The sequence below is a fragment of the Aplysia californica genome, unplaced genomic scaffold (genome assembly GCF_000002075.1).
Source record: "Aplysia californica isolate F4 #8 unplaced genomic scaffold, AplCal3.0 scaffold00049, whole genome shotgun sequence".
Classification (NCBI taxonomy): Eukaryota; Metazoa; Mollusca; class Gastropoda; order Aplysiida; family Aplysiidae; genus Aplysia; species Aplysia californica.
The window spans coordinates 1,522,370-1,533,955 of record NW_004797319.1 but is presented as its reverse complement, the minus strand read 5'-3'; the positions used below and the strand labels follow the sequence as shown (position 1 = coordinate 1,533,955).

The 11,586-nt window shown below is 40.2% G+C and overlaps 1 protein-coding gene across 1 annotated transcript in view; it reads left to right on the top strand.

Annotated features, from left to right (window-relative positions):
- The window catches only part of LOC101846195, a gene marked incomplete in the record, with an annotated part of 137,170 nt that overhangs the window by 110,508 nt on the left and 15,076 nt on the right, over window positions 1–11,586 (top strand). Inside the window, 3 exon segments of the mRNA XM_013079360.2 lie at window positions 4,639–4,746; window positions 5,217–5,440; window positions 6,956–7,078. Of these exon segments, the coding sequence (XP_012934814.1) occupies window positions 4,639–4,746; window positions 5,217–5,440; window positions 6,956–7,078 (455 nt within the window).

Below are 11,586 nucleotides of genomic sequence, written 5' to 3'. Positions count from 1 at the left end.
CCTTCTTCTTCTTCTTCTTCTTCTTCTTCTTCTTCTTCTTCTTCTTCTTCTTCTTCTTCTTCTTCTTCTTCTTCTTCTTCTTCTTCTTCTTCTGCCTGCCTGAGATTTTAGGTTTAAGTCTAAGCCAGGTTTTTATGTCCTGTTCCCATCTCCTGTAGGGTCTTTTCCTTCGTCTATCATCTTCTATCATTGCTTCCAGCACACGTTTCTCAACTGAACCACGGCATTTGATATGCTCAAAGTAGTTCACTTCAGGTTTATTACGTACTGGAAGGAATGTTCTTGCTTCTATACGAACTATAATTTTTCAGTACTGTTTCAATCTTTATTTTCTCTCTGAAGTACTAGTGTAATCTTAAAATCCTTTTAGATCTATAGCAATGATATTTATTTCAAAGACTATCACCTTTTTAAAATCTTGTTCATTCATGGTCCATGTTTCACACCCATATCTTGTATTGGGGAATATGGTACGTCTTAGAATTTTTATTTTTGTCCTTTCTAGATAGGTGTTATCAATTTTGATGTTGCGATTGAAATTCTCCGCTTAAACTCTAAGCTTGCTTTCTCATTTGCCTCAATTCAGTCCTATCTCCAGGCTATTCAAAACTGCTGTTCTTTTTATATTTTCCTCATGAACTCTTACAACAGCCTCCTCTTTGTCTAAACCCATTATTTTCTCTATTTCGCAATCAATTAAATGTGATCCATCTAGGTCACTGCGTTTTAGCGGATTTTTATTAAATTCTCTTGTCCTCTCGGTTTTTTGGCAAGGAGTTAAGTGTCATTTGCATGTCTTATGTCTCATAAATATATTATTTGTATCGTTGATTCGTCATATTCACCCTTGTTGAGTTATTTTGTACTTCACACATCATTCCTGCTTTATATAATACAAAATGTACTGAAGAGGTATTTAGATCGTTTGCAGTCTTATTTCAAAAATGTTTTGTAATTAGAAACCATTGTGATAGTCCGCATTGAAGCTGAACGGCTGATTGTTGTCCTTCATAAACGGGTTGGATCAGATAACTCAGTTTTGGATGACAGTGCATTTCTTTAAGAGTTGTCCACTATCGAATACTTGTGGCTTATCGACGAAAAATGAATGCAAAATGGCATTAACGTCCCGATACTTCTGAATGATAATGCGTAGGTTGAACATGTTGGTCATAGTCCGTCTGTACTTGTAAATCCTGCCTGTTCCTTGTTTAATCTTCTTTTCTAAATCGATTACAATTCTTTTTAGAACGATTTTATGTAACTTATACACCGTTCTGTAACTGGAGCATAGATAAAAATCTCTTTTCTTGGGCAATGGATTGAAGATTGCTCTTTTTAAGCTTCGTTTATAGTGGATAATCTTCTGCAAAGAAGGTGTACACTACATAAGAAGTGGCTGCAAGCGAAGAGAACGATTAAATTCTTATCCTTTAAACTATGTATACCGCCCTGAAGCTATGAGCAACATTTACAGGCATTTACAAGCATTTTGTTAGCTTAGTCATCTTGAATTATGAAGTTTGAACTTTTGGAAACACCCTTACACTCTTACATTCTGATGTACTTCCAACTTAAGAAACTTTTGTTTGTAAGCCATGCCCGATAATATCTTACAGTAGTCTGTCTCAAAACAGAGTATTTATTTTGATTTAATGTTGTGGGGGAACGTGTTGCTTTCCTTTCACACTCCCTAAGGTTCGATTTTTTTAGGCTGCTCTCGTTGGCAATTACTCCTTTGAGAATAATTTACGCCACCGGCCGTATTGTTTAAAAGTTAGAAAGGAGCAACTAAGCTGTCAATTCCTCCCCCCCCTCCCCCCACACACTCACATACATGCAAATGCTCTCATGCACCCGCTCTCACCCCCCTCCCGGCACGCGCACATTTTTCCAATTGTGTCTACATTTATTATGTTGTACTGAAATTGGCTACATTGCGGCGCAGTAATGGGCAATGTGCGTGTCAGATAGCCCGATCATTACTGTTGTTTACCTGGTAATAAGAGTCGTTGCAACCCAAAGATTGTGTAACTTAAGGGCTGAACTATTTTGAAATGGGAATAGTACCCTTTAATCAAGCTATGGCTGCAAAAATTGTAGAACCTAAACTAAACAGAGACATTATACTAAGAATAGTCCGAGATCGGAGAGCCGGGAAACGGCTACTATGCTGAGCGAATACCCCTTCTTGATGGCATGAATCATGGTATCAACCCTGCCTGCTGGCGATAACAAATTCGTTCATAAACTTATTGAATGCTATGTTGTATCGAAGAAATAATATCAAATTAGGAGTCAGCTTATCAAAATCAGCGAGGTGATTTGCGAGTGACTCTTTTTCTTGCTGGAGTTAGAAGATCACATAAACAATTCTAAAAAAAATCATGATTGCATCATGTAGTCTTACCATAAGGAGGAAAGACAACTGTCAGGTTCAACCGATCTTGTAATAGACCTATAATCTAAGTCAGAATTCGGAGACGCGAGCTGGGGCGCAGAATACCTTAGACGTTTGCCACTCTGTTTGATTAAACTTTGCGTGCAGAATTTTAGGGATTATAATCACAGCTAAAAACTGATTTCATTTTTCTGAATCTGCGTATAAGAATAAACAAAGGTGTTCTTGATTGACCTAATTTGCTGCCATATTTAAACTTTAGCAAGCTTTGTTTTTTTAATTGTTAATTTTGAATTGAATGCCCATATCGAGGTCACTCACTGAGCTGTGCATCTGACGTCAATGTTTCCAAACTTCTACATACTGCACAGTCACGTACATTGTATAGTCACATTGCAGTGAACAGTATGGCGACTTGGTAGAAATACACTGTTCTGCTCTTTATTTAGATAAATAAGTCCAGGGATTACAGTAATACAGTTTTATGAGGGGACGTCGAAGAACTGGTGTTGTTTTGCAATCAATTTAATCAAGACGGAATTTAAGATTTCGTGATGAGAAAATCAACAATCTGAAAACTAAATCGTAAATGAATAAATGTTACGTATCTAGTTGACTGTATTCGATACCGTAAGGAAGTACATCAAGTTACACCAAGTTCAAGTGTAACAAAGAAATGCAGTAAAATACTAGTCGCTCCTCCCCGGTCGTTATTCCTCAGTGAAAATGACGTTATCTCTTGCTCACACGAAAGGTTTCGTGCCTTTATTATTCAAGCTAAAGAAAAATAATGAGCAGAATCGTGCTTTTAGTTGATAAGAGTTATGCATGAACGCCAAAAATAAGTGAATGAATGAATGAACGAAAGAATGAATGAATGAATGAATGAATGAATTAACGAATGAATAAATAAATAAATAAATAATAGATAAATAAATGTAAAAAATAAATAAATAAATAAATAGATAACCTATAACCGAAATGCCTATCCTAATAAATTCACACATCACAGTTCACACCATTTTACTTGACAGAGGGTTACAAATGGAGATGAAATAGAGTTTTTAAAAAGGACCCCCTTAAAACAAAGCAACTCTATTATCTTTCAACTAATTTTAATAAGATTTATTATTCAATCAGGTGGACATCATGTATATAAATATAAAGGACATCAACCATTCTGCTTGAAACTGTCAAGTTTAGAAAAAAATGTTAACAAGCATTGGGTAAAACAATTAACTTCAAGCATTCAGTTATTGGGCTGTGATTGGCTCGTTCTGGTTTTAAGACGAGGATGGTTACACCACGACAGTCACATCAAATGGATATCTCAGCGTACAAAAAAAATATAGGAGAAGTCTGGGGAGGAGAAGGTATTATACCGTTGAGGAGGCCTGGTTTCAATTGTATGGGACCACTCTCCACACCAATTAGACAGGACGTTACAGCTAAAATCTTGTAGTTATTATAGAGATACCTTCGCTTTATGTTTACCTCCACCCCCTCCCCCCAAATTTGAAAACGACAGATTCAGATTATATCTCGAAGAGAAGATTAGATCTACATAATATATACATTTAGATCTAGATACCACACAAAAATAATTTACTGGCAGTAAACACAGATGGACTCACATGCATATATTGTGGATTGTACGAACGTTGTATAAGGTAGAAAAGCCTCTTGTCACTTCCTCTTTACTTGCAAACACTTACAAATCATGTATTTACCTTTTTTAAAAAGCACTTTATCATTACTCGAAAGTGTGTTGTTTATGTCTTTTCTCCATCTATCTCTCAATGAAGTCCCCCCAAAATGATATAAATAGAAATGTGGTTCTCAATGTAGAATGTACATGCAGAAATCCATGAGGAAATATTCATAAATTAAAAAAGTTATGGGAGGTAGAGTGGGGTCACCCCCGAGCAGCCTTGGTTCATAGGATTTCCCCCTGCACAGGGCCTATTTAGCTATGGCATTGAAGGGGTCAAATCCTTAGTATTATTTTGTACTGAATGATAGAAAAAACAACAACAAACGGTTACTATAAGATTTTAATCTACATGTAAAAGTATCTTGTGGTATCATTTGGAATAGAAAGTACCCCCCCCCCCCATTCCCTTCATCATAACCCAATATCGAGTCTTCTTCTTCTTCTTTTTTAAATCAAACAATGGGTGGAACAGTAGGTGATGGTAAGTTTTGTATGCTTTTTTTCTTTCTTTTCTTTTTGACAGCGGAGGCATCTGGAGCAGAATATCAAGATCTGGTGTCCGAATTTCAGCTCCTCAAAGAAGTAGATCATCCCAACGTGATCAAGCTTCTCGGTGTTTGCACGTTGAAAGGTATCCCCATTAAGTTCTCAAGCTTTCTAGAAATGGCATTAAATGTTTGTTTTTACTCTCTTTTTTCATTGTTTGTCAATTTCAATGTTATAAATGGGTTAACCAGGCATTGCCGATCAACACATACGTACACTGAATAAAATGAACTAAGAAAGATGCAGTATACAGGGTAATTGAATCGAAATAAAAGCTTTGAACAGCTTATTCTCAAGGTAAAATGAGAAATCAAATGAGTTAGGAGTGGGCCAAGAGCAACTTATTAACTGAACCTTAACAGATTATATGTGATAGAGAAAGCCAGGGACAATTTTCCTGTTTTTAGAGCATTTGAGAGAAGAAATGAAATAGAAACCGCGATGGCCAATGTCTGCTTCAGACTTCACACAACCATTATGACAACTTCATGAAAACCCTCACGTTCACGCACTGCAAAATGGCTTTTAACTTGCTCTGTCACTTTTGTATCTCAGGGCCTCTCTACGTTATAGTAGAATTTTGCGAGCTTGGTTCGTTGCGCAGCTTTCTGCGTGCGTCGAAGTTCAAGAACAAGGGCAGTTGGGAGGACAAGCAGAGGAGCGGAAATGACCCATCGATGATCTCTGAGAAAAATGAAACCCGGATTTTGACCTTTCGAGACCTGTTTTCATTTGCCTGGCAAATCTCCAAAGGCATGGACTATCTCTCGGGACTAAAGGTTGGACATTTTTATTGTTTGGGTATCCTATCTCTTTCCGTACCATTGTCTTTCTGTCAGAGTCCTACTACAGGGACTGATTAAGTGCGCGTGTGTGGAGAAATTTCAACCCCACAAATTATTGCAATCAGTCGCAGAGGTGATCACAAAAAACCCGGACACTTACACATACACACATGCGCACATACACACATACACGCTCGTCTACGTACATACATGTAAACATTTTACTCTAACATTGTGAAATGGTGAAATGGTATGGGTTTAATGCCTCTATTAACACTATTAAGTTATTTAAGAGGCGGGGTCTCCGAATTTAACGTTCATCTCCGAAAAGACCTAGCCAAATGGGAATTTCATGTAATGTACCTTTCCCAAGAACACAACGTCAGACCTAGCTGAGGCTCGAACCCCAGGATTACGAGTACGGTAGCCTAACCATTAGGGTACCGACGCCACCTTCTCTAACATGCACTTACACACTTACAAAAACACATCCCTCACACAGACACAAATACACACACACACACACACACACACACACACACACACACACACACACACACGATGACATACAAGCACGCGAGCGCACACGCACGCATGCATCCAACACGAGTGAAATATACATGCTGCAAAAATAAATCTAGGTTCCTCAAACTGATTTTTAAAATATCACAAAACATTGCAAACGTGCTCTCATTCTGTAAAATTTCAGGTTCTGAAAATAAAAGGTAAAACCAACTTGAGCTTACAGGGTTTTTAACTTTCTCTATTTGTAATATATTGTGCAACACTGGACAAGACCGATTTTGGAATTTCATACATTGATAAACAAACATTTGGGCAGAAAATATACAGCAATCGTATTTTAACATTTTTGACAAGGGAAACAAAAAGTTCCATCTTGAAAAAGTCCCTAATATCATTTAAAAATTTCTAAGAAAGCTACAAAGCAAGATGATACATAAAACTGCTTGTCATCCTCTATTCTACTGGAATACAGCAAAATAGAAAACATACCATTTAAGAAAGGCCACTTGGTTGTCAGTGCTATGATTCATTACAATTATACCCTTTTCCTTTAGTTTTAGTGCCTGTATTTTTGTGTTATATATTTGTCTCCAGTAATGCCCTGAACGTGTACGTATAAGCAAAAGTAACTAAAAAAGCAAAAGGGGAATTAAATTTTGCTTTACTTTTTTGTTCTCAATAATTCTGGTCGTTGATGATAATCGATCATCATAAGTTGTATACTTAGGTGTACAACAACCATTCTTCAAGTTCTAGATCTAAAACAGACATCGACAGTCATGGTTCGTCACTCATTTCTCTGTTCAGATGCCCTACTAAACATGTATTTTCCTTTGTTCTCAATTCTGTATGTAAGTTATTCGTGGTTTATCTTTGCCTCTTTTGCCATTTATTATCCTAAGTGTCTTTACTCCGTCCTCTCTCATCTCTACATCATTTAATTTGCAACAACCATACTAAGCGAAAGGACTCGACTACTTTCAGATTGTCCACCGTGATCTAGCAGCCCGCAATGTCCTGGTGACGGAAGGCATGAAGATGAAAATTTCTGATTTCGGTCTGAGCAGGGACGTGTACGAGGCGGACACCTACCTCAAAATGAGCAAGGTTTGGACAAACAGTGGTGTTGTCTTTCACTGGGTGTCTTTGTATGTGAACGTGAATGTATGTTTGTGTCTATGAGAGTGTGTGTCTAGACATGCTTTAGTTGTGTGTCTTTGTCAGGAGTGTTTATTTGGTCATCTTGGGTCCTCCTTTTCAGAGTACAGTCCCGACAAATTCCTTACTTTGAATTTTTTTTTTTGGGGGGGGGGTTGTGGTGGTGGTGCTGTTTGGTGGGCCTATGTATGTATGTGATTGTGTTTTTGTATATATATATATATATATATATGTGTGTGTGTGTGTCTGTGTGTATGTGTGTGTTTGAGAGAGATAGATAGATAGATAGATAGATAGATAGATAGATAGATAGATAGATAGATAGATAGATAGATAGATAGATAGATAGATAGATAGATAGATAGATAGATAGATAGATAGATAGAGACTGAGAGAAAGAGAGTGAGAGAGAGAAAGAGAGAGAGAGATGGAGAGGGAGAGGGAGAGGGAAAGAAAGAGAGAGAGAGAGAGACAGAGAGAGACACAGAGAGAGAGATAGAGAGAGAGAGATAGAGAGAGAGAGAGAGAGAGAGAGAGAGAGAGAGAGAGAGAGAGAGAGAGAGAGAGAGAGAGAGAGAGAGAGAGAGAGAGAGAGAGAGAGAGCCATCCATCGACATGCGGTTTTCGCCAAAAGATTCTTTAAAATATTCTCCAGATCATGACGCCCTTCGTTTTTTCAGTTTTGAAACTGCAAAGAGCTACATTTCTTTATTTCGCCGATCGCTTTTGTTGGCCGATCCTTCTGTCTCTGTAATTTTAGAAAATCCGCCAGGTTTGTTCATTTCAAGTCGTACTTCCGTTCGATACTATCGCGCATTGTCGCGCAATACTGGGCACTATTTTAATTGTGCGATGTGCGCACCGTTGTTTGGGGAGTATTAGTCTAGACCTTCTAATTTTTTGCATCTCTCAAGATTTATTGCTCCATTCCAGTACAAGAGTGTAAATATAGTAGGCCTGTGACTTTCAGTTGATGTTAATGCACCGATCATTCCTTTCATCGAAAGGGGGCCCAGCTAGTACTATATGTATTTTTAAACAAATGGCTAACCTAGTTCGATTGTGACGGTACGAATCACTTGAAATCCGCTCAGTTTCACACACACACACACACACACACACGCAAACACACACACACACACATAATATTATGTAGGACAAGCTGTCGATGAAAGGAATGATCTGTGCAGTAACAACAACTGATAGTCATTGGCCTACTATACGAGACTCTACTGGCTCTGCCAGAGTCATCAGGCGACGTCTTCGAGCTGCCACCAACCCTACAATCTATTTGCAGGCAATACGTAATCGCCTTCATGGCGTCATTCTTCGTGCACGTCGTCCAGTCAGAAAACCTAAGCTGACCCAGAGCCAGCGAGCCAACCATTAAATCTTGAGCACTGTGTGCCACAGGTGGACACGTGCCCAGTCGACAGAGGTCTTGTTCACTGATGAATCTTGGTTCTGTCTGACACCCAGTGATGGCCGAACCCGTATGTCAATGTGGAGGCGTCCACGGGAGCAGCTTGGTGCAAATGCAGTTCGATAAGTGGTCCCGTTTGGAGGCGGCTCTATTATGGTTGGGGGGACCAGCAGGAATCACATAACCCCCTTTACCATGTCGACGGTAAGCAGACAGGGCAGCAGTATCTGCAGGAGATCCTTCGACCTCTGGACGTCCCGGCGTTGCAGCAGATTAGACTTGCTGCTATCCTTCAGGAAGACAACGCCACGCCGCACAGGTCCAGGGCCGTCAACGCCTTCGTGCAGCAGGCGTGGATTACCCGCATGGTTTGGTCAGTCAACAGTCTAGGCCTCAATCCTATTGAAAAATTATGGGCCTAGCTTGGTTGGAGAGTTGGGAGAACCACCCTTTTTCCGCCAACCAACAGCAGCTGCATCGATGGCTGCAACAAGAATGGTACAACATTCTCCAGGCCTTTCTGCCTGATCAACTCTTAGTTGTTTTTGTTTTTTTTAGTTTTAGTTGTTTTAACGGCACTCGCAACTGCATAAAGTCATATGAGCGCCAAGGGGTGGATGTCCACAGAGAAGTCAGGGAATCAGGCTTACTCTGCTCACCTCTCTAGCTTTAACAGCACAAAGTCTGCTTTGACTATCCAGGCACCCCGGAAATAGCGGGTCACAATAGTGTTACAAACATACAACAGAAGTAGAGGAAAAGTAACGATAATAAGGATTAGGAAAGAAAAATCAGCACTTCCCTGTTGCAGTTCAAAACACATTTATGAGCATGCCATTGATGAACCAGCCCATTTACAATTCTACTGTGCATAAGAACATGCTAATGTTCCCCCCTTTGGGAATTGCCTAAAGACACTTCAGTCAGTAGCACTGCCCCAGGGGAGTGTGATCAACTCTATGTGCCAGCGGCGCCTTGACTGCCTTGCCGTGAATGGTGGGCACACGCGTTTCTCACAGTTCCATTGACATTCATGAACTTGAACTGGTCGTTTTGTTTGATATTGTTGAGACTTTTTGAGACTCTTTCTTTTGGCAAATTTGAGCGTGGGTCCCTTTTGAGCGAAGGAAATTACGAATTTTGGTTTCGATTGTGATGAAAAAAATTTCTTTTTTGCACTTACGAATTGATGAATTAAATGTAGTTCAAAGAAGGACTAATTTGCTCTCCTGGTTTTTATTTTGGTTCATTTTTGCAAGAGCCCCAGGTCAAGACGCTATTGCCGTGAGCCGCTGTGTGGCTTATTGGTTGTCAGTTCTTTGCTCACCTTCCCAGTCCAGAGCGTGAGATACATGCAATATCTCGGGGAAATCACTCCAGCATGAAATGCGATCCGGCTAGAAAGAGAGAGGGAAAGAAAGAACTAGGGAGAGAGTGAAAGGCAGAGACAGAGAGAGGGAGAGAGAGAGCGAGGGAGAGAGAGAGAGAGAGAGAGAGAGAGAGAGAGAGAGAGAGAGAGAGGGGGGGGAGAGGGAGGGAGATGGGGAAGAGATAAAGAGAGAGAGAGAGAGAGTGAGAGACATATAAACTGACATCAACTAATTGATCAAGTCTCGGTCGTGAGGATGGATTGGAGCTTAAGGTGGTGTTGTGAAAAAAGGGGGAGGGGCAGGCCTATCTGGACGAGCTCTGAAAAAACAATGAAATAAAAAGACAAACATGCCAAGAACTGAGAGGGTTGACTGTATGGACAGATTCCCAAATGCTTGAGTTTGGTTCACGTTGTGCTTTTGGCCACCATTAGAATTGCTACGAATTGACTATCACTCCATCTTTGAAACATAGGCAATCCATACACAATTGCCTGGGGTACCGGTACCGCCTGACGCACAAGGACACATCCTAGTGGCTAGTACATAATATCTGTCTGGGTACCGTTTTTCCGTGCCCTACCGTACTTGATTCGCTATTTTCGCAATTTTAAAAAGGAATCCAGGAATTCAGGTCGAGAGCAAAAATGTTAAAAGGGGCGAGACTGCATTGGTACTCAAAAATGTATACGTCACTAGATAACTTAAATAGCGAATTTAAAACTTAATCAAAATCAAAAAGGGCAGAACACAAAAAACCCATCGCCCTGCCACCCACAAACACAAAAAAAAGCAACAACAACAAAACCCTCCGTGTCACCGACATAGATTTCTGCTTGGCATTATTGTGAGCCTAAGTGTTCGTACGCACCAAAAGCAATTGAGCTGAGCAGTAGCTGCGTAGTAGCTGAGCCGTTTTAAATCTTAGTAATGTTATTTATACGCCGTTTGCACCAAAAAGCAGTAGCCGCGCCGTATTGAGCAGTGCACTGCTAGCAGTCAGCAGTAAAATATATCCCCACTTTTACTACCGCTCAAAGCTAGCAGTGATTTCGCCATTTCTAATATTAGCACACCCGAAATTTCCCGCCAAACCTCGCCAAGCTATCACGATCAACTCAAGACAGCTGGGGACAGCTTCTATACATTCTCCTCTTGAAAGCCTGTACAACAAAACAGAAACAAAACACACGTGGTCCAAATTTGTAAAGAATGTTTCTGGGCTGATTCTAAACTATGACTTAAAGCGCTCTTCGTCTGCCTTTAGGTCAAGAAACATGTGATGAAATTCTCCGCATGTGTCTCATTCGGCAGTAATGGGATGAACCCAGTTTCCTTTCTCGCCACCAAATACTCGAGACTGTGTCAATAGTGATGAAGTGTTAATCAAATGCATCAAACATATTTTACGGACCGCCATATTGTGAACTGCGTCCGATACAAGCAGCGAGCTAGCACAGGTAGCCAGTACACACTGCTTTTATACTGCTTTTGGTGAGAACATGCAAGCTGATACTGAGCAGTTCACGAGCAGCCAGCGAGGGGACTGCTACTGGACAGCTAGCCAAAACATCTTTTGGTGCGGACACTCGAGCCTACTGCTAGAACTGCTACTGGCGGCTCGGCTCAGCTACTGTGCAGCTACTGCTATTGGTGCGGACAAA